Source organism: Ambystoma mexicanum, chromosome 3p (genome assembly GCF_040938575.1).
Source record: "Ambystoma mexicanum isolate Mex_15411 chromosome 3p, UKY_AmexF1_1, whole genome shotgun sequence".
NCBI lineage: Eukaryota > Metazoa > Chordata > Amphibia > Caudata > Ambystomatidae > Ambystoma > Ambystoma mexicanum.
The window spans coordinates 1,003,122,621-1,003,146,366 of NC_090925.1; the positions used below are offsets into that span (position 1 = coordinate 1,003,122,621).

General features: G+C 46.6%; 1 protein-coding gene across 2 annotated transcripts in view; it reads right to left on the reverse strand.

Annotated features, from left to right (window-relative positions):
• DLGAP4 (DLG associated protein 4) overlaps positions 1 to 23,746 on the reverse strand; it is a 1,951,934-nt gene that overhangs the window by 401,814 nt on the left and 1,526,374 nt on the right. For both annotated transcript variants that reach the window (XM_069652304.1, XM_069652305.1), the window contains one exon: positions 7,082 to 7,334. In XM_069652304.1, the coding sequence (XP_069508405.1) occupies positions 7,082 to 7,334 (253 nt within the window). The remainder of the gene's footprint in view (positions 1 to 7,081; positions 7,335 to 23,746) is intronic.

The window sequence follows — 23,746 nt, forward strand, 5'->3', positions numbered from 1 at the left end:
CTGTTCCTGGACTTCCCCCCTACATTGCTTGTTTATCGCTAATCCTGGACACCCTGGAACAACGAACTTCCTGGAACTCTGAACGCGCTCTGCAACCTGACGAAGCTCGGGTGAGCCTATTCAAGACCCGAACCACCCACAGGAAGAGTCCTGCGGCCGAACAAGGGAGATCCCGATCACAGGTGAGACGGGGGGAGATTTATGACACCCTGGGCCCTCTTCCTGCTCCTACCTGTGAGGCTAAGAACCTCAGGGTCATCTTCGACTCCACACCCCCTTTCTCTCCTCTCATCTCTGACGTCCCTAAGAAGCCAAACTACCAGCTGCACCTCCTCACAGGTATTCTTGCCTTTTGACTTTCCCTCTGAAGCTCACTGTCTCCAGAGCTCTGGTCCTCTATAGGCTGGACTACTCTAACAGCCTCTTTCTAAATCTTCCTGCCTGTACTCTCCGTCCTCTTCAACTCATCCAGGACAGGACTGCGAGACTTGTCCTTGGCCTCAAGCCCAGCGATCGTATCTCTCCAGCTCTTAAACCCCTTCACTGGCTCTGAGTAGCAGCAAGGATCGAGTTCAAGACCCTTTGCATTGTCCACAGGGCTTTCTGGGGTCTGGTACCACACTACCTCCATCTCTCTCTTCCTAAATATCTTCCTTCTCGAGCTCTTCGCTCCACCACCTCCAACTCTCTGAGGGTCAGTCGCTTTTCCACGCAAAGAGTTGGGGGCAGACCTCTTTCTTCGGCTGGGGTCTCCCTCTGGAACAGCCTCTCTGAAACTTGAGCAGAACCATCACCGGTTCTGGACGCAACTCAAGACCTTTCTCTTTGCTTCTGCATTCTCTGTTCCTCTCCCTTACTGATCACCTGCACTGGTCACCCTGTCAATTTGGGCTGAGGTCCCGGCCTGTCCAGCTGAAATCCTGCACTGCCTCTTGGCTCCCCTGTACATGTGGTCTGTATCTGTAACCCTACAGCCCCCTCTCTTGCACTAACTCGCCACCCATTGGCTGCACTTACTAGTACCCGCACTTGCCACTCGTTGGCTGCACTCTTGTTTCTCCTTTGTCCCGCACTTTTCCATCCTCTCCCCACCCTCTGCACTTCTCCCCTGACCCCCTTCCCTGCACTTGTTTGATCTGAATGATACAAGGCCTAGTAAGATTGTTGTTTTGTGCTCCCTTTTTTTTCTCCCCCTCCTTGTCTTGTCGTGTCTAGAAACACTTTTGTACAGGTGCGTTATAAATGCCATATCATACCATATCATACCAAGTCATATCTTCAGATAGTCTCTTGGTAGAACTTATAAATATCTTCTGTATGGGGTTCACTCTACTTTTTGATAAAAAACATATTTCTTTTTGTATTTTTATCAGTTTTTTTTTTCAAATGTCCAAATCCCTTCAGGATTAGTTGACAGATACTCTCTGTCTACCACCGTCATGGCACTGGGACTCCCCAGAGTCCTGTGGTTCTCTGGGAGAGGTCTTTCTTTCACAATTACAATATTTAACTTAGGGCGTCTGCTCGCTCGGGTATTTTGCAGATTCCTGTGGCCTCATGCACTTTGCCAGCCTCGCTGCAGAGCATTCACCCTGTTTCCCCCTTTTTCTGTGTCTGTCCATCTTTAATAGCCTGGTTGGATATTCCATCATTGGCATACAATGTTCGTACCTCTTTCACTCTGTTTTAGTCGGCTTTGTGCCCATTAGCTTTTCTTACTTTTTCTTACTTTTGGCGGCTATTCCAGCTGTGAGATACAGTGTTGGTTTCTCTTGCACTCCGTTTAATGTACATCTGTCTGTTTTCGGTACTCCGTGAAACCAATCGTTATGGGACACACTTGTGTCCACAAATCAATAGTGTCTGTGTTCCCTTCAGTACTGCTTTCGGCGGAGAAGACGCTTGCCGGGCGGAACTCAGGGACCCGGGCTCCTCTCCAGTCTCTGATCTCGGCGTTGGTTGATGGACGGCAGGCCCACCACTGCTCTGTGCTACCACATAGGATGGTTGTCTTCCCGTTGTGTCTCGCTCCCTGACAGCATCCTTTAGATCGGTCAAACCACCTGTCGTCCAACATGTTGCTATAGAGGCTTGCGTCTGCGTAGCAGTTGCTCTCCTCCCTCCGTAGGAGACTCTCCTCCAATCACAGACTGCTCTCTCTCTAAACACGTCATTTGTGCAAAAGGAATTAAGTCCATCTTCATTGATCATGGCCTTCATGCGAGGTTCAGCATTACCTCAAGCCAAATGAGTCAAATAAGGATCTTTGTTAATTATGGTTGTAACAGGGACTGACACAATCTTTCCAACAAACACATATGCAGACAGGGTGGTTTCGACTGGGAGTTGAGTCCTTGTCCCCAAGAGGGGAGTCACTTCCAGTGAGGTCGCACTTGCCCAGACACCTAGGGAGGGTTCTGCATAGTGGGCTCACCTACCTATCCTCAAGGAGCGTTGCACCCCCTCTTGGGAAAAGGGACAAATTGTCCAGATTCATCACAATTAAATCACCCATCATAATTGGCTCCCCTTGCTATATGTTTCTTGGTTTTTCGCAGTTTGTTTTATCCATTTGGTGTTGAGTTATTTGAATGACTTGCTACCAATCTGGAGAACAGGAATGACTTATGAAAAAAGCACAAGAGAAAAGCCTTGGAAAGTTCATTAAAACAAATGTTTGATCAACCAAATGATACTAAATAATTTTAGAAATATACACCAATTCGAAGTGTCTTCGCCAAATATGCAGCACTCACTCCTAGTTTTCTGAGTCTTTGATGATCATAAAGTTCAAGGCAAGAAAATATCTATTTGCATCATTCCTGCAAGAATGTGTACAGGCACACAGTATAGGACCGGTCAGGATTGATATTATTTATGCATTGGTTTTCAAAACAGTTTTCTCTTTTTTCGTGATGAAGGCCCGGCACGAGAAAGAGATAATACCCGTATCTACATTATGGGTGGAAACAGGGTCAACATGTTCTTATTGGACTTAGTTGGATTTTAGCAGTATGCGTGTGAGGCTAAAGGAAAAAGATAGCTAAATGTACCCTGTGGCGGGTGAGATTGAGAGTAACGTATAATAGTATGCATCCTCATGTTCTTCCAAACTCTGTACTCCAAAGATGATTGGGTATCATTGTAGCCAGTGCTTTTCTGTTTGATAAACTGTGCAATATCTTTTGATTATTTCATATGTGTATATGTGTGCAAATGACAGGTAAAGTGGCTGTGTCCCTTAATGTTGAAAGGGGGTCATATACAATGCTGAGGAAGGAACCTTTTGAATAGGTAGTAAATAATGATGATAAAGGATAAGATATTTCTCTGGAATAGAACTTTTGAGTTATTAATTAACAATTGCTTCTAGGTTTAATAATTGAACTACAACTGAGGCAGACCTAATATTGTTTGGATTTTGGATATCATTCGATTTACATCAATATTAGAAGAAAGCCTACAGAAAATCAAAAGCCTGCTACTAGAAATCATGGAGGAGGTCCCGAACACGTCAATGTCATAAAAGAAACGATCTGAAAGTTATCAATCTTCAATAGAAGAAATGACCTATCCACCTATCCACCTTCCCAATAAAATAGGACTATATGCAAGGAGCCCTGGAGAAAAATACAAAAACACAAGATCAGGTGTGCATCTGCCACGAAAAGCTGGGGCCGTTGAGAGAGGGGGCCAGGTCAAAACAAGGATCACACAGAACGATGTGAAGACCCATTTGGGTTTTATCAACTGAAAATTCCAACGAATGTGCATTGAATGAAAGTACAAATCAAGGCCACAGACAATGGAATATTATTAGACAGGGGAAACCGTCTGCAACCTTCGAGACTATGGTTGTTTTCGACAACAACTCCTATCATCTCTAGCTACCACAGTAAATGGTGTGGGATCGTTGGGGTTGTAGTGCAAAACATCTGGAGTGACACATGTTACAGATCCCGGAAGCACACCAAAAATGGGGATTTCCGCCACCCTGCCCAACCATGGTTGACAGGTCCAAAGGGATCAGAAGGGTTCAGAAGACAGACTAAATTCCCCATGCAGTCAAAACGAGCCAGATGCCCACTCTACAGAAGGGATGGGTTTAGGTCTACTCCAATTGGCGTACGTGGGGCAATATAGAACACCCTGCATCATACATAGGATATAAAAGTGTAGTCTGGCCTGAGAGTTGCAAACTACCAGAAATATAGCTTACACCACAATACTGTGGAACCACTGCAACCAGGAGTGGACCAGTCTTTCCGCCCATAACCTCTGCATCCCCTCTCTTCATATCCTTCCGACTCGAACTCTTGATCTTCTTATTTCATCCTACTAGGGTACCCCCTTGTTGGACAGTGTTTATCCGCAGCTAGCATCACATTATATAAGGCCCAATATTTACATAAATACATTGACATGGATATATCACTTAACAACCATTCCATGCCTAAAGTAGCAGGCACAAATCTGTGATCCCTAATAAATGACAAAAGGAAGTCGCTGAACACAAACCCGAACAATTCAACTTCACGTGAACATGGAGCTGGCTCGCGTAGGAAGGTGTTAGCGTTATTTATTTTAAAATGGGTCACGCTGCATGAACGCAAGTATCTGAAGACAGATCAAGCCCAAGTGTGGCCAGTGACTGCAGAGTGCACCTTTGTGGGATGTGTAATGGTAGAGTGGAAAAGAATGCTGCTAGCCATCTCCAAACTGTCCAGTGGTGGACCGTAACACTGTAGCATCTCCTCCAGCCACCACAATGGGAAGCTCCACTGGCTGTACTCAGCAGTGGCTGTCCTTCTTCACCCTTCTCTAGAGTTTCAGATGGGAGCCTCCAACATTAAAGAGGGCAAAGGCTGACGGGGAATCCTATGCATCACCTTCCATCTTATACTCTTCCTTATCCGTATTTCAGCATCAGTCGGCAAAGCAAAACCAGGGTGAAGAAATAGATCTTGCCCTCTAACGTCCTCCTTATGTCCCTGTTCCCTACTTGTATACAATATGGTTAACAAACACGTGTACCCAAATTACAAAAGGTGTAATGTATCTAAGTAACCTTGGTTTGTTCATCGATTTCTCTTTTGTATCCTGCTCTACCGTTTTCCTAGCCTGTTTGTACTCTGATACAACAAAGGCGTGATGGAGGGCAACACTGCAGCCAGTGGGTAATAGGAGCCCTACCCTGAGATAGAGATCAGAGCAGAGCTCCGGAAGTGCTGATGCACCTCTACCAAATGTTACAACACCTGGGCTTACCAGAGGGCCTCCAGAAGCCATCTTGGGACCTCGAAGCCAGACTCAAAGGACCTTCGTCTTGAAGGACATGTCAGAGGTGGAATGCATTTACACATTTCTCAGTGGTTTTGAAGCAACATGTTGGATGGCGTCAGATGGTTCCTCGAAACGTCCTTATCTTTATGACAAACATGACCAAAACTCAGAGACACCAGACACAAAAAACATGATGGGTACCGACAGAGGACAGAGCAGACCCTCCACAAGTGATGGACTGTGTAACGCACTCCAATAGCACCCCATGTACACAAAATGTACCCCTAAATGTATTTATAGTCTCCAAACTGAGCTCACAAAGGGCAATCTGTAACTTAAGTTTTATCTGGGTAACATACTTCTAAGCACGAAGGCCACAGGTCGCTTGCACAGTTTAACCTCTCAACACACCCATGCTCGCCTCATGAAAAGTCTTACTCGGTGTAGGTATATATGTTCTGTATAGTGACATCTGTATCATCCGTCGCAGCTGGTACTGTCAAAATGGCATCTGTATTCAAGGCCTGCTCCCTATGCTTTCTTATAGTGGCATCTGTCAGAGCTGGTCCTTCTCAGATTCTGCCCAGTATGCTACCCTTTATTTACACTGACCCCCTTCAAAGCTGGTCTTTAAGAGCTGGTCCTATGCAGGTTCAGCTCTGCATGCTATATATAGTGACAACTATATGCAAGGCCTGCTCGGTATGCTCCTTATAGTGACATCCTTCACATTTGGTCTTGGCCAAAATCTGCTCTGTATGCTCACCCTTATTTACACTGACATCTTTCTGAGCTGGACCTTCAGAGGTGTCTAATGCAAGGCCTTCTCTGTATAGCGGCATATGCATGCAATGCCTGCTCTGTATAGTAGCAAATGTCACAGCTGTTCCTGTCCAAATACTGCTCTATGCTATCCCTTAAGTACACTGATATCCTTCATAGCTGGATCTTCAGAGGTGGTCTAATGTAAGGCATGCTCTGTATAGTGACATCTGCATGCGATGCCTGCTCTGTATAGTAGCAAATGTCACAGCTGTTCCTGTCCAAATACTGCTCTATGCTATCCCTTAAGAACACTCCAAATACTGCTCTATGATATCCCTCATGTACACTGACTTCCTTCAGCGTTGGTCCTATGCAACATCTGCTCTCTATCCTTTGTATAGGGACATCCGTCAAAGCTGGTCCTGCCGCAATACTGTTTATGCTACCCCTTATGCACACTGACCTCCTTCCCAGATGGTCCTATGCATGGCCTGCTCTGTATGATGGGTCCAATGTTTAAAGGACTCTGTCAGACCTGGCCCTGTATTAGCCCTGCATCGCCCCCAGCCCCTAAGTATACTGGTCTGAGATGGAACATGCCCTGACCAAGGGCTGCTTTCTGTACTGGCCTTATTTATATGGATCCCTGAAGCAACGTGCCAGGCACAGTTCTTACTTACAGGGTTAGTTTTGTCTACACTATACCATGTTCTCTATAATGCCATGCTCTGTAAAGTGACCTAAGCTATAATGATTCTCTATGTATGTATTGTACTCTAGAGAGGTTATACTTAGGTCTAATTAGTATAGTCTCTCTCTCTCCCTCTACATATTCATACCGAATCAGGCCATTTTGGCCTACCTACATTCTGTTCTGTCTTGTGCATCTCTATGTATAGTGTAGGAGTGGACCGACCATATGCAAATCCTGCTCTGGATAATGCTTCTTTTGTACAGACCAAAATAATTGGACTAGAGACAAAACGTCTTGCAACTCTGCCACCACTGTGCTTTGTGCCCGTCTAGGACTTACCCATGTTCGGTTGGTGGTTCCGATTAAAGTTGATGGCCAGAGGTGGTGACATGGACTGCACGGAGGTGACATCATCCTCCTGGGAGCAGCCGGCCTGGATAGCTCGGAGGTAGCTGTGGCTCCGGGAGCGGAAGAAGTTTGGCAGTGGCAGGTCCAAGACCTCGTTGGTTACGGATTCAGGCTCACTGAATGTGGACTCACATGGCAGCTCATACTGGTCGCTGAGATCAATTTCCTGCACCTGTGGAATGTACTGGACAAAAGAAGGAGCAACATGAGAGTGTTTGCACAAACACACACACTCAAAAAAGAACTTCATGAAGAGTGACAGACTTGGGAGAGTTCAGTTATGGGAGTAAATAAATCACCAGGTACACATTTGTAATACAACTTCTTTAGACTTGAGTAACCCCTCAGCAATCCCATCAAAGACAAGAGTCTACTCACTTCAAAGACAAAGTGTCTCTGAAGTGCAGCAACAGAGACCTTCCCACCTGCATGAAATAAATGCCACACGGCCATTGGTGGCGATGGGACACTCAAACATCTAGTGCCATATCACTGTGAGACGTGATGAAACCTTTATTCCAACGTTCTATGTCAATAACGATGAAATGGCTCTTTTTTTATTTGCCTGCGTCCAGGAAAAAGTCATGCACCTTTATCTTCTTTTACCCAAGTGATAGGTTTTCACTTAGATTTAACAAGGTACTGTTTGGCAAAACCTGTCTTTTTACACCCCTCTTTTCTTCACCACTACCTAGCCACCTTTTACTAAGGCGATAACTTCTACTGTCCCTCAAAAGTGACCAGGGCTGCATCTAACTCTGGAAAATGTTCAGACTCAGCCGAGTTCCCCGGTCCATGGGCAAAATAATCCAGGCCCTATTTGCTGGAGACTTGAAAAGCCCAAGAATGCCTTTGTTTGGGACTACTGGAATATCTGGCACAGCTATTGAGCATATACGCCACTGAATTGCCTTCATTATCTATCAGTCCGGTTAAGAGATTCCAGTCCTTATCAATCTGGATCCAATCGCCAAATTCGCATCCAGAGGTGTAATGCTCATGAGGATGAGTGTGTCTCGTTCTCTGGAGTCTGAAAGGAAGCAGAGAGCAATGTCTGGCACTGGTGATGCATGTATTGGAAGATGTGGTTCAGAGTTCAAAAGAGGAGCCCCTTCAGCTAAGGCCTGGTGGACAGGAAACAGTTTCACCACACCAGAGTCTCATAGCAATTCAACATACCATATACATATTTAATTTTTACGAAATTCAGTCTTATCATTCCTCAACTTAGAACTGCCCAGAGAGAGAAGCAGTCAGTCATCAAGACTGTACATCTTGCCTGTTTTCAAGTTATCTGTCGCACCCGAAGTCGGTAGACAGGCACTACCGTAGCCTTATAAGTGGGAAACTCAACGCATGAGGAGTGTGTGAGAAAATGACTATTGCTCTGCAAAAGTATAGGGATGAGAAGTTAACAAAACTTCTTCACAGCTGCAACCTACTACTAAACCAGAAATGATCCCAATCATAAAAGTTAAACAGGCACAACCCAACAGGTATATCTCCTTCGCCTCCTTACAGTACCATGGGACACCGGCTGGCTATACTCTCCAGGAGGGGTGTGAGCTAGCACAGAAGCAGTTCAAATAAGAAGTACTCCTGCACTGTGGTACAAAAAAAAGAATTCGCAATAAAGGTTCAATAAAAATAGGATACTTTAATTCAACTAAAACTACACCCACACCTGTTAGGGAAAACATTGAGGATGCAGACTTTGGAATAATCTGGGCTCTGAGTTTGAAAACTGGGGTAGCTGGGCAAACCGTTTCTGCAGCAAATGTGCCAGTTCAAGGTAATGTCTTAAAACGTTAAGAAGTAGGGTCTGAAATGTCACGGGGGCCCCTTAAAGCAGACCTAGGAGACAGAGCACTATAAGTATCTATATTCATGCTGCACAGGCTTTTCAGCGTTGACCCCGGGAGTCTGGTTGCTTTGGGTGCTGAGCCGGTGTCAAGTCAGGGAGTGGTGCCAACGGATCTAGCGATCTGGTGTAGATTTGTAGTGGCAATGGCTTGCGAGTTGAACTTGTTGGGAAATGGCAGCTGATGTTGAGTCTGGAGTCTAGTGCTGGAAGACTCGGTTGCCTTGGATGCAGAGAAGCAAATAATTGCCTTTGGTGGTAAGTGGGCTCAACTAGCTGAAAATGGCATCAGCAGTGATGGCTTGGGGCCCAAAGAATCTGGCAACAATGCAGGCAGTATCAATGGGAATAGCAGAAGTCTCTGTGGTTCTTGGATGCAGTGCTTTGGCATCAGCGCTGTGCAAAACTCGGAGATGGGTGATGCGGTCGAGCGTTGAGGTAAAAATTACTCTGCCCATTCCCTCGCAGCAGCTTGGACAGTGTTAAAGCGGTTTGCTGATGCAAAAGGACCGGGAGTGACATTCTTGATTTCGGTTGCTAGGGACCCTCTCTGAGGTCTCCAGGGGCAAGGTGGGTCCTTTGATCTTCACTTCCCAGCCAGCAAGAATTCTAGAGAGCATTTACAAGGCCTGTCACCTCCAGTGATAAATTCCTAGGTACCAATGGTCTCAGCTTATCCATATGTTCCTCCGAGAAGGTTGAGGTAAATGGCTTACCCTTATATTGGAGGTATTTGTCTTCACCTCTTTGAAAGAGGACTTTGAAATGTAATTATTTTTCTTTTTGTTACAGTGTTCATTTATAACGCGCTTAATACCAGCGAGTGGTTTCTAAGGGTAGGATCGGATTTGAAACTGTGTTGTGTCACTTTATTTTTCTTCCAAGACAAATGTATTGCCCCTCAGCTATCCTCCCTCCCCTGTAACAGACTGTCCCCAAACAAAGTTCGAGGTGTAATGCATTCCCAGAGTACTTTGGCTGCAGGAAGTGGAGAGGGGGTGCAGGAAGTTTGGGAGCCTAGGAAATCCCTAGATAGTGCAATCCCTCTCAATCTCGAAATGACTCTCCTGGTCTACTCTACCGCGCCACTTCTCATGTCTGGTTAAATCAGAGTCTCTGATAATAAGCAGTCTGGTGTTAGCTCTACATAGTCCTAACAGGGTTTGCCTTTGAAGCATTGGTTCCCAGCTAATCCCATGGAGATATGTCCTGTCTGCTGGAGGAGTTGGTAAGCCTTCCCAGGGAGATGAAAGGGGTGATTTCGTGGGCTGATCCCAAATGGTTGTTGAGGTTGAAACTCAGTTTGGGTGTTGCTACTACACATAATGACCTATCATTGAATGAGTCACTAGCAACCAACCTGGCAATAATGAGACACAAATAGGCTTTGGCCGGTATAAGCTTCCCTAGAACATCATGTCAAAATTAGACATGGTTTATATTTACATTTTCATCTAACACCAGGCTATGAGTGCAACAAATTAGGATCGGGATTGGCCACGGTTAAAGGCAGATCTTGACACCTGGACTATCGGTTCCATCAGAGGGTGGGAGAAATGCACTTCACTTTGTAACTGCCACGTGGCCATACTACGAGGCTGGTACTGAAAGGTATCAGTAGACAGGACCAGCAGAGTTACATGCCTGCACGACTCTTTTTTTTTTTTAATCATGGATCATTATGGAAGTGGGATTTGGTTAGCAGATCTCACTTCAAAAAAACAGATTTACCCTCATAATTTTACATTAAAAAGCAAAAAAAGCTCAGATGCACCGCTACATATGGCATTTTGCCACAGAGGGGAAGATATTCAAAACGTTTTGCATCATATCCCTTCCACTAAAAAAGCGGCAGCCTAATACACAAAGGACCTGTGAATGAGTCCATCTTTGAATAGGCCCAGGCCAAACCAAAAACGCCAAATGCTGGTGTGGGCCAGTTTTTCTGGGTCAAAGTGGGCCACTTTTTGGCCATTGTGCCAGTTTAATGAGTTACTTCACTAGGTGGCTAGTAGCGTTCACCAGTGTTGCTGCATACATATTCTTTAAAATGAACAATTTGTATCACATTTTTATCAAAAAACTCCCCTCTGGGTACTATTCAAACAGTCTGTCACAAAAGGAATGAATTGCCATTTGCAACTGTGGGACACTTTTTCATTGGTGCACGAGGCAATTTTATGGCCCACTCCGACCCTGGACCCGGTCAGGCAGCATGAAAACCAGCATAGCTCCACAGCCTAATTCTAACATGGTGGAATAATGCAAAGGGCCGAACTTCAATAGACTGCTATTAACCTCAACAGGAGATAAGGAGTGGCCGGGTCTACCTGCTAGGGGAGGAGATGGGTACAAGAGTTCAAGGCCAATTAAACGTACAGAAACACTAGAATGAACTGGGGCTGCCAACAGAAGCGGCCTTCCAGTGTGGAAAGAGAGAGAATGAGGAGAGCAGGAAGAGTTTGGAAAGCAGGAGTGAGGAGAGGAGCTGGCGTAGGAACAGGAGAAGGAAGAGGTGGAGAAGCAGGAATGAGGAGAGGGGCAGGATTGGCAAGTGTATCACAGGAGAGAGCGAGCTACTTACTACCTGTGCCTGAATAACAGTCTCATCACTGATGACTAATCTAAGTTACCACGTTGTTCTGCAAGTGTTCCTTCCTCCCACATAGCAAAATGTCACTGGAAAACTGGATTCCCGTGGTGCAGTGCAGTGCGCTGTCATCAAAGCAGAACAACAGGAAACCCTAATATGCAGACAAGAAATAATTGGAAAGCTCGACTCTTCGACAGCGACACTGGTGGACACCCTAATTTATTTTGCGTGCCTCCCTCTGCTTTTGTTTACCACACAGCGGGCAGTGGGACACCGCCAGGTGCCTATGCCTGGCAGGCAAACCTTTTCTGGGTCCTAAGTGACGACTGTGCGACACTCCGCAGCAGCTCAAGAGGCACTGGCAGATGCAGTGCTGGCAGCGCGTGCCTCCCAATGCTTCCTGAGGGTCCTTTTGTGTTGGAGTGAAGGGCAGCGATCCTGGCATGGAGTGGATTTTTCAGTTTCTCCAAATCCAGAGAAATATTTCTCGCTAGATTCCAGATTAGGGAAAATCCAGCCCATTCCCAGCACTGGTTTTGTTTGTGCCATTTATGTTATTACTTTTATTTGGATCAACCACCAAAATAAATAAAGATGGTTGTTTTTCATGTTGTTGGGGTCATGACGTGTTTCTTACAGGTTTTGAGAGATAATGGTCCAATCAAAAAAGATGAACATGGGCGTAGGGGTGCGCGGTCTAAGTCAACATAACAATAACAACACATTTTGAGGGCATTGCCCGGTGGTTGTGAGGGCCTTTAAGCAAGCGACAAGGGATGTTACCATGTGACAATATTATAACTCAGTGGCAACGTTCTCGCCTTGGAAGCAAGACAATGCAAAGAAACACAGGTTCGAATCCAGGGTCCGTGCTTAGAAACCTCTTCGGTATTAGGCGTGTTATTTGTTACCATGTGACAATATTATAACTCAGTGGCAACGTTCTCGCCTTGGAAGCAAGACAATGCAAAGAAACACAGGTTCGAATCCAGGGTCCGTGCTTAGAAACCTCTTAGGTATTAGGCGTGTTATAAAAATAAACAATTATAATTATAATGGCTAGAAGAGGGGGGCATTATTGCTAGTACACCATTAAAGCCAATTACTGTAGAATGTTCTGTTTAAAACAAGGAAAGACAAAGGAGAAGCATTGGAATGTTGGGTCTGAAGACTTGCACAAGCCCTTATAGCACTCAGCAAATCCATTGCCTTCAATGGAACTGCCATCATTCTAATGTTCTAACTAAGCTCAAAGTCCAAACCAGAGTGCAATGGCAGAGAGCGCTGTGCAGAGACACTGAGAGAGCACAGCATCCGGTGAATGCCCAAGCTATACCATACCTCTCAATCTTTTAATTCCGCATGGCAGGCGAAAAAGGAACATTTTATTTTGAGCGGGTGAGGGCCCATTGAAACTAATGGACGTGAAGAAGGCTAGGCGGGAGAAGGAATTCATTCCAAAGCGGGTGACACCCACCTAAAGTGTGTGAATTTAGAGGTATGCTATACTGGTTCGCATAGCTCGGGCATTAGCCAATGGCCTCACTCCCTCCACATTGTGAGGGACATAATAGAAGGCATTGTAGGATCTAAAAATATTTCTCTTTGATTACCTACAAAACACCAGGTAGGAACACTTTATTTCCGTTGATTATATTTCCAAGAACTTAGGCTGTCAAAAGGTAGATAAGGTAGGATTTCATGGTGTTATGTCTTCTATGCATCTCACTTAGGTTTAGGGCTTACAAAATAAGATCCCACAGGACCCCTAAAGTTTACCATTAGAAAGCTTTTGGGTGCGCTAAAAGGCCACAAAAAAAAGCAGCTTGCCATAAGAGACCACTTTATGTTGCTTTCAACAATACATGCCAACACTCCCGATATAGAGTGGAGGCACACCATTTTTTTTTAAACAAAATGGTTGCTATTTTTTTTTACTTTTTCCCCTCCTTAAAGAATTCCAACCCCAATGCAAACCAATGAGAAATATCAATTCTCCCACTTTCCTTGAGAAAATCTCCCTCCCAGATGCTGCAAAATGTTGGCATCTATGGAATAACATCCTTTAGATGAGGACCAACACCCTATTTTCTCACCTCTGGAGCCATGAAAAGGGTGTGAAGGGCAGTGAGATCCCAATGCTTAAATTCAGAGGCTGCGGATGCGTGCACGTGCTGGACAAGGCCTGCCAAGTTGACCGCCTGAGCTGACACAACTTTGACTGTTAGTGCGAGCAGAAACCAGTGAATAGTCAGCTGAGAAAGAGGACCATAAACTGCATTTATGGCAACAAGAAGTTACTAAAGAACAGGAAGTAGTTCCCTCCAGTGACAGACCTGCTAACGTGCCGGGCACTGCTTAGTATCATCTGATGGAGGCCAACCCTCCCGATTTAGGCGGGAGAGTCCCGATTTTTAAGTGAAAAATATTGCTATTTTTCACAGTCTCCCGCCTAAAATAACTGTAGCCCCAATGCATTCCTATGGGGAAATATGCGTCTCCCGATTTCCTTGTGGAAATATCCCTCCCAGGTGCATCTGAATGTTGGCATTGTGCAGGTGGAAAGTGCCCGACTGAGCACAGTGGGCGCGGACAGAAAAGGGAAATGTCCATGGATATCGAATCTTTTTTTTTTAAGAAACAAGAATACGTTCCACATTGGAGGAAAACTAGCGTCCGACCTTTCGCTGTCATGTATGTTATCTGAGACTGAAACTAGAATCTTTACCAAGATGGCCGCCTGATCAAAGGGGAACATTACTACTTTATGCCTGTCAAAGCACCTGTCAGGCTAGTCGTTCCCAATTGGAACAGAATTATAAGTACATGAATTTGTCACTAGATGGCACTGTTGTTCCAAAGCAGTCCTGGGCGAGCCATTGCAACCAGAATACATCTGTAAATTGATTATTTTTATCTTAGAAACTGAAACCCTTTTCGAAATGAGCCCAGGTGCTCAAATTGTAATTTACTGTGGAGTGAACGAACGCATGTATTGTGATTAAATGTAGAGATGGGGGAGTCAGAGATTTCATGGGTAGGTGCTGAGCCTGGGGCTCAGGTCTGGCTCTAGGACCCCACCATGGGCCGAGACCAGGAAATGGCAGCACAAAGAGGGGGGCTTAGAAAAAGGAGTACGTGGGCTGGTAACACACATTTTATGGAGGGGAGGCTAACAAACAACATTATTCATGCTCAAGGGGGGCTCAGCATAACAAAAGTTTAAATACCACGGCCAAAGATAAAGTGTATGTACTGTTCCTGGGCAGTGCAGCATTATATCCCTTGCAGAATTTTAACTAGCGATTTTTATTACTACTATTTTCTATTTGTATGCAACACTGAACTAACATGGCATCAACAGTGAGCGTACATGGCATAAACATCAAATGGACTGCAGCACAAACAGCAAAGCACTCTTCGCGCAGGGCAGCATTTCCCCAATTTGGTTCAAATGGGACTCTTTGAAAATGTACTACTGTTGCCTGACATCCAAGCAGAGTAGCAGGCCTGGCTTGATGACAAGTAAACGCATCACAGATTTGGAGTGGGGTCTGTACAGTACGAGAGCTGACACCCGACCGACGATAAAAATCATCAGATGTTGAAATTACGAGCAAGCTATTTTTAATGCTTTCGCAACGTTTTTGTTTTAAGTCGGAGTGGGCGAGCAGCTAGCGGGGCTCGTGGCCTGCTTTGGGCAGGCACTGGCCCGAGAAGGGGGTCAGGCCAGAGCCCAAGCTCAAATGGTTTTGGGAAAGATCACCAATCATGGGCAGTTCCGTAGTCGGATTCCTCAAGAGAGAAGCTATGCTGCTTGAGCCCTGAAGCACTTCTCGCCATGTAGGAAAGGATGATGAAGGAAACCCAATGTTAAGCTGCATGCATTTGTGGAATCGATCTGCCGAATTCATGTAATCTCGGATTGCATGTTCCCGATATTTGCCCTTTTTAAACCTACACAAATTCGTTTTCTTAATCAGAAAGATGTTGCTCCTTAAAAAAACCAACAAACCCCTTAGGCACTATGCCCAAGAGAAAGGAGCCAGCCGACATTACCTCCACGTCCCTCTTTCTCGTCCCAGTACTAAGTCATGAGGTGACCCACCTCCCACAGGAACTCCTCCTCTAACTTAATTCTCTTTAGCCACACCCCTTACTCCTGCCTGCGGGCATAATAGCCCACCTCTCCTGACCCACAACAGTTGTTTGTTGTTCCTGCCTTTGGCAGGGACTCCTGTTCTTCTTTGTCCCCCTCTGTGGCATAACCTGGGGAGGCATTCCTCACACCAGTGGTGTAGACCGGCCGCTGCTGGGCAGTGGGTCGTTCTACCACACCATAAGGAAGCAGGGACTTTTGGGACTTCTGTGAATAGTTTTTTGTTGCTGCTGTCTGGAAGTGTGTGCTTCAATAAAAAGGTGTTGGTCGTGTTCCATATCCTTGTCCCGTCTCTTATGTTTTGTTCTCGGCCCATTCTCCCTGGTTTTGGCATACCTCATGACTTAGTACTGGGATGAGGAAGAGGGACACCGAGGTAATGCCTGGTTACTTACTGGTAATCTTCATTACTGCTAGTCCTACTTTTCCTCGTCCCAGTATGAGTTTCCTACCTCATCCTCCCCCATTGTAGAAAGGGCCTTTCGGGCAGTGCTATTTACTGTTGTGTCTCAGGGGCTATTATGTCCTAAGGCAGAAGTAGGGGGTGTGGCTAAAGTAAATTAAGATAGAAGAGGGGTTCCTGTGGGAGGTGGCTCACCTCATGACTTAGTACTGGGATGAGGAAAAGTAGTACTAGGAATAATAACGATTACCGGTAAGTAATCCAGGTATTTGAGAGCATGGTATGGCTCGGCGAGGAGATCCTTTTGTGCTGGTGGCTGTTTTGCCTGCTGTATTAAAGGGTCCGTCTCATCTTCTTTTAAGCAATGTTTGACCCTGGGCAACTTCCCTAGGGCCATTGCTTTCATTTGCTGCTCAGCCAAAACTCCAGATAATGACCTTCTGAAGTGATGAGAAACACATGCTTTGAGCTGGTGTGTGTGCGTTTGCCTTCATCTCTGGCCTTTTTTACAGTATCTTCAGTGTCTCTCGCTTTGAGTGCCTCCGGTCCGTGTAAAAGTATAGGAGCAAGAATGGGGGCGGGGGGGTGTCACCTGCTTCGCTCTGAGCTGCATAGGGACAGTGGAAGGCAAATGGACGGGGCTGCCTGCAGTGCTCTAAGTAGGATATATAATCGAGGGGGGCGCTAACAAGGGTGTGTGGTTGTTAAAGAGGTGGGCATGACCTAAAGGAGGGGCAGCAAAGGTTTGCTTGACCCAAATAATATATCCTGTGATTGTAATTTTTCAAGGTATGGGAGGCCAAGGATGACAAGAGGGGCCCTGGTGGGGAACGGAAAGCGTTTCCCCCCCCGGGTGTTTTTTGGGCGCTGCACAGGCCAGCGAGCTGGCCTGCGCATAGAGTGCCACAGGAGTATATATGAGGGGCAGGGAAGGTTTGGGAGCAAGTGACAGTTGGGATGAGAGTTTGTATCCGCCCTCCTTCCCCTTGTTTCTGCATATCATTGGGGGGGGGGTTTGGTCCCTAAGTAGAATTTTGTTTTTTCCCCCATTTTTAGCACAGGGTTTTGTAAGGGCTAGAATGGGAAAGAGGCAGGGGTGTTGCTAGGTCTGGAAAAGATCTGGGGCTACGCTAATGTCGGGAATGTCAGGACTCGGGGCTAGCTATCTTTTTGGTTGTAACCCCTGCGCTTCTATCCGGGGCTACAACCAAAAGACCCCATGATATAGTCCCCTTAGCTGGCACAAACCAACGCCTCTGGAAAGAGGGTCTGGTAGTTTTGTGTGACAGGCTGGGGCATTAGACGGGGCGATATATTGTAAGGTTATTGTTGCTGATGTGGCAGATCAGCCTGACTGCAGGTCATAGGAAGGAGGGGATTGGTGTAGAGGGGAGTTTACAAGGGTAAGAAGTGGTTGGACATCGGGGACAGGCCCTTTGCAGGAGGGGTGGGGGAAGCTCAATGGGGTGCTAGCGTGGTAAAGGAAGGGGATGGTGCTCTTTGCACGAACGGGCTACCCCGGGGGTACAAAGAGGGGAGAACAGGTATTGAAGAAGGAGGGGCGTGCCATCGGGGAGAAGATGGGAGAAAGCAGGAATGAAGGTTGAGAGGATTTTAAGGAGACGGAAAAGAGCAAGGGATAGGAATGGAGGAATTTGATATGATTTAATTATTTAATTGTGGGGGAATGATATTGTTTATTTATTTAATTGTTTGCTGAATTATTAAAAATGTTTATGATAGTCTGTAAGGCCAGGGGACAGGTTAGCGTTTTTCTGTGAACTTTGGTCTGTCACATTAAAGTGACCTTTTCCACTTTAAAGCGAGTCTGGGTATTTTGTGGAGTAAGCCCAAATGAGTGTTTTCAGAAGGTAAGTACCATTATTGGTTAGTTAGTCACATGGGAACAGAGGTACCAGGTAACTTCCCCCAGCACAGATGGCAGCAACAGTCCTTAACTGTCAGACTTAGAACCTTCACATGGAACACTCACGCAAGGATTCGACACAGCTGTCACCCACCCACGGTTTCATACAGGAGACAGGAAGACAAGGCCGGATACAACACCACTTCCCCCTTTGATTTGACACTGCAAGAGAGACAGCGACTGCAGGAGGAGTGACAGGAATTACCCACATGAGGAATGAGCAAAGAGGAAATGGAGCATGAGAGAAGTCTCCCACGTGGCCAGCAGGAAGGAAAGCATGGTAAAGTGCGTGTGCCCAGGGTAGACTGTCCTCGGGGCCTCACGCGAGAGGAAAGCAACTAACAGAGGATGGCACGCCTGCTGGGAAGCATCGCACAACAAGAGGGTACAAGACGACTATCAGACTCTTGGAACTCAGAAAGCTAGAGTCTGAGACTAGAACAAAACATCAGCACACCACTATACATTTTTTTATTTTGTTTTGCAGGCCGTTGTCTAACACAATTAATTAGCGTGCATGCGAATTTCACTTACCTGCAGCAGAGTGATGGTTAGTCAAAATGGTGTTATTGTTCAAGCTAAGGGCGAGCGAATGAAGGCGGCGAAGGATGCCTGAGATATGGAAGCAAGTCCAGCTCAAGAGGCGATCAAGTGATGCAGTGGCACAGGGGCGCTGCCAGCTCACACAGTATAAAGTAGCATTTAAACTATATGACACGTTACATTGTGTGAGCCGGCAGGGCCCTTTATCTGCAGCGGCTCGATGTAAAGTGTCAATTACTTTCTATTAGTGAGTCACTCAGTAATGGAAAGTCATTGACTGACACTTTACATGACAGTGAAGGCGATGGAGAGCACTGTGTGAGCCGCTGCAGCCGCTCCACGGGAACCTCGTGCGTGCCACTGGCCAACTTCCCACCTAAACCAGGCCCCTAGCGCCAAGAAGCAGCACAACACTTTATTTTACCCGGGGCACTTCGGACAAGAGAGGCGGTGTGCGGGCACCCAAACATTGTGCACAGGGCGCTGGTAGACCTGGGGCCAGCAATGACTGGAAGGCTGGCCCCAGTCATGGAAGGATCTTTGGTTTCAGAGGTGACTGGTTAGACCAGAAGCCATGTGATAGGGAAGTGACCCGCAAGAGCACGGCATTGCTGCTGCTGTATGAACACCATAATAATGCTGCTGTACTGGGTTGCCTGTGCAACAGATGCACGTACGTGCACGAATGCGTCTGTGCGTAGGAACACTGCTGAACCAGGGTGCCTGTCCAATATACACCAGTATGCGTGAAGAAGCATGTGCGCATGTGCGGAGAACTCAAAAAGAAAATGCGTCATGCATGTAAGGAGTATAGCAATGCACTCAGAAATGTAATGAGGACGTGCCCACGTGTGTCATGATGAGACACGTGTATACACATGCACAAGATTTCATGTAGAAACGGGTAGCAGCAGAGAAGCAGGAAGTCTTTACAGAATAAGTGCGTGCGCATTCCCGGAAGTGAGAGACTTCGAATGTGCTCAAGAACTGCAATGGTCGCGTGTAGGTCGACGTGCGTGAAGCACCCTGTCCTTTGTACAGGCAATGTAGATAATGTGGCCAACACACGAGTGCACCGAAATTGTTTCATTGCAGGTGATGCACATTCGCTAGTGTATAATGAAAGGCTATCCTAACCAAAACGTGAAGGCATAAACGGTGGTGTTGCTAGGTCTGGAAAAGACCTGGGGCTAGGCTAGTGTCGGGACTGTCGGGACTCAGGGCTAGCTAGTCTTTTGGTTGTAGCCCCGGAGCTTCTATCCCTGGCTTACAACCAAAAGACCCGGGGCTATAGCCCCCTCAGACACCACCTAGCAACGCCTCTGGGCGTAAATACATTAGGAAGCAAGAGAATACATTGTTATGGGGACGAACATTGGAGAAGTGCCTCAAAAGTCTTGCGATTACATTGGCTGAATAGGTCTCACTACTGACTGCAGTAAAGATTGGTAAATGCACTGCCACTGTGCTCTAATGCGGCGGCCTCCAAAAGGCCATGCCTATCACTGAAGAGAAATGCCAGCAGCCCTGAGATAAGGAAACTTGGTCTGTCTAGCCCATAGGGCTGTTTTGTCCATCAGGGGAAATGCCGCAAGGTATAGTGAGTGAACATTCAAAAAGATACTCAATGACAATTTGCTTGTTGCAGAAGTGTAAATTGCAGAGCGGGTTGCGTGTTGCAGAAGTTTAAATTGCAGGACTGGTTGCTTGTTGCAGACGTGTACATTGCAGGGCTAGTTGCTTAATGCAGAAGTGTAAATCGCCGGGCCAGCTTTTTGTTGCATACATGTAAATTGCAGGGCTGGCTGCTCGTTACTGAATTGTACATTTCAGGTCCTGTAGCTGATTGCAGCAGTGTAAGTTGCAGGGCCGGCTGCTAATTGCAGAAGTGTAAATTGCTGGGCTGGCTGCTCGTTGCAGAAGTATACATTCCAGAGTGGGATGCTCGTTGCAGAAGTGTACATTGCAGGACGGGCTGCGCATTGCAGAAGTGTACATTGCATGGCCTGTTGCTCTTTCCAGAAGTGTAAATGGCAATGTCTGTTGCTCATTCCAGAAGTGTAAATTGCAGGGCGGGTTGCTCGTTGCAAAAGTGTACATTGCAAGGTGGGCTGCTTGTTGCAGAAGTGTAAATTACAAGGCATGTTGCTCATTCCAGAAGTGTAAATTGCAGGGCGGGCTACTCATTGCAGAAGTGTACATTGCAGAGGTTGTTGCTCATTCCAGAAGTTTAAATTGCAGTGCTGGAGTGTAAATTGCTGGGCTGCCTGCTCCTGGCATAAGTGTCAATTGCAGGGCGGGTTGCTCATTGCAGAAGTGTAAATTGCAGCGCAGGACTGGCTGCTCATTGCAGAAGTGCAAATTGCAGGGCGGGCTCCTCATTGCAGAAGTGTAAATTGCAGGGTCGATTGCTTGTTGCATAAGTGTAAATTGCAGGGCATGTTGTTCATTCCAGAAGTGCAAATTGCAGGGCGGGCTCCTCATTGCAGAAGTGTAAATTGCAGGATCGATTGCTTGATGCAGAAGTGTAAATTGCAGGTTTGATTTCTTGATGCAGAAGTGTAAATTGCAGGGCTGGTTATAGGCGAAAGTCAGCGGCCGCCTTTGTCATTGACGGGTAAAGTACACAAGAGGTGACATCACAATGGCTGCGACCTGTGGCTCGGAGTCCAGAGAAAAGGTTCAGTGAATGGGAAAGAGAGTGTGCTCTTCGATGTGTGCTTGAGGTCTGGCCCGTGGGTGACATGTTAGAGGAAAGGACATTTGAAGAGAAACAGTGCTCATGCTAAGAGCATGGCCCATGGTGTCTAGCGCCTGGAGTCCCAGGAAGCTCTACAAGAAGACAGCACCATTGCCCAGACGCATTAGCGCAGTGTTGCAGGCCGCAGTCTCACAGCAGTTCCGCATGAAGTAACACTGTGATGAAAGCTTGGGCTAGTGGTCTTCAAATTGTGGGGCGCCCCCCGTAGGGGGTGCAGCAGGAGGCTGGGGGTGGGGGGGGGACAAAACTCCTCAAAAACAGAGAACGGTGACTGCTTTCAAAAGGAAATATAAGCAGATATGGCATCTGGCGGCCTGACAACACAATTTTTACTGAAGGGGGGCTCGGCAGCAATATTTTGACCGAAACGGGGGCACTGCATCAAAACGTTTGAATACCACTGGCTTAGGCTAACCAGTGAAAACAGTTCTCAGAGTGCCCTGCACCTTTAATGTGTCATATTACAGTTTAGCTGGGCGCAGTGCTGTGCAGGGGCAAGGATGCGGCAGGGCAGGGCTCACCTTTGGGTACACTGCAGCACTGGGCAGGATGTGCAGCTCTGGCCGTCCAGGGAGCAAGCCATAAGCGTGCCTTCAATGAGGCCAGCAGGGCTGAGATGGAACATGCCCGGCAGCCAGCTGATTGCGTTGATGAGCTTTGCATCAAGGGAGCAGGACACGGATAATGCTCTGTTTGCTAATTCTAGCACATTCCATTGTCTTGTGACACAGTCTGGTGCCAGAGTTCTTGTATAATTGAGGCCAGTGGGTCGAGGGCACAGGTGGCACCCCTCTTTTTGTTGACTCATGTAGGAGGCTGAGTGCTTCCCCTCACACGGCGTCTTCTGTTTCTGGGGTTCGGGTAGCATGGGTCCGTCTCCAGCTCATTGCCAGTGTAATATTCCACGGTCTGGGAGACCAGGGATAGCAAGGAGGCGTCTTCTGAAGTTCCTTTATTGTAGACATACAGGTACATTAATGAGACAGATGGGAGCAGAGGGAGAGGGCATCCTCACCCAGCAAAGATGGCAGCAACTGCCTGTCAGACTGAGAACCTTCCCATCGAACATTCACATGAGGACTTCACAGAGCTGCCACTCACTCAGGGTTGCATACAGCAGACAGGCAGGCAAGGCCTAAAGGAGGAGTAGGTGCCTTAAGCAAGGGATTGCCAGACCCAAACAATGCATCACGAGGCACTTCAAACATGCCTTTTGGGTCACTTAGCATTGTCTCAGGTGGTCTTGATTGCATCCAATCTGCATATTGTAAATACATCTCGCTCTTGCTCAGTTCGTAATTAAAACGCTGTCTGTAAATAAATAACATTATCCGTGAGTACATTACCTTCATATTGCAAATAAATCACCCAGGCCTGATGTCAGGGCCAAATTAACAGCCCTTGTTCAGTGGTCAGTTGTGGTTTCAGCTTAGCCGGCTGTCTTTCTTTGTTGCGCCGTATAGAGGCCAATACATCTGTCCATTGATAATCTCTCACTTGCCCTCCTCCCTCCATTGCTTTATCCAGGATTTTACCACAGAATGGAGCCCCCCCGATGTGGGCTGATTGTAACCCTATATTCTCTAAGGAGGTCTCAGTGTGCCCAAACTAAAAGCTGTGTCACTTTAAATGTGCATTTGCTGGCCAAAGACCGACCTCTTTAAAGAGTGGTAACTTATTACTGACATGTTTTACCCTGCATTCAGCTCTTTGGTGCGAGGCAGGCAAAATACTTGGGGAATACTGAAGTTCAAGGTGGGGCTTTTGTTATGGAGCCTCACTGGTAAACCCAGGGAGCTCCCTCATTAAAGTTTGCATTAGAGAACATCTCTATTATAATGTATGCCACCACACAGCTGCCTCAGAGAGGGGTAATCTGGAAGAGGGGTAGATCATTTTGAAATGGATCCCCACAAGCCCCCACATATCTTAAGCCAGCTCTGAAATTACCTATGAGAATGGGGCGGGAAGCAAATAGGACCAATTTGGGCTATTGGCTGCTTTGCATAAAATCAAAGAGTATTGTGGGAACATAAGAATGACAGACATGTTTATGTTTCACAAATATGTATGTGGCAGTGATTCAAGCCTGCAATGCTATTTCCCCATCTTGACCCATATTTACTAAAACTGAAAGTCTCAGCCTTAAGGTGGGAGGCTTGGCTGTCCTGCTTGAGCAGAGGAAGGCTTCTTGTTTTCCTGCACATATTCCTTTCATGGCTTGATAATTTCTGGATCCCTCCCTTCTTTTGTAAACTAGCACAAGTTCCCTGTTTGCATGTTGGGTGATAATTTGTGGGGGACTGAGGGAGGCCTGGCCTAGGGGCAGTTTTTGTAGACTTTCAGGGC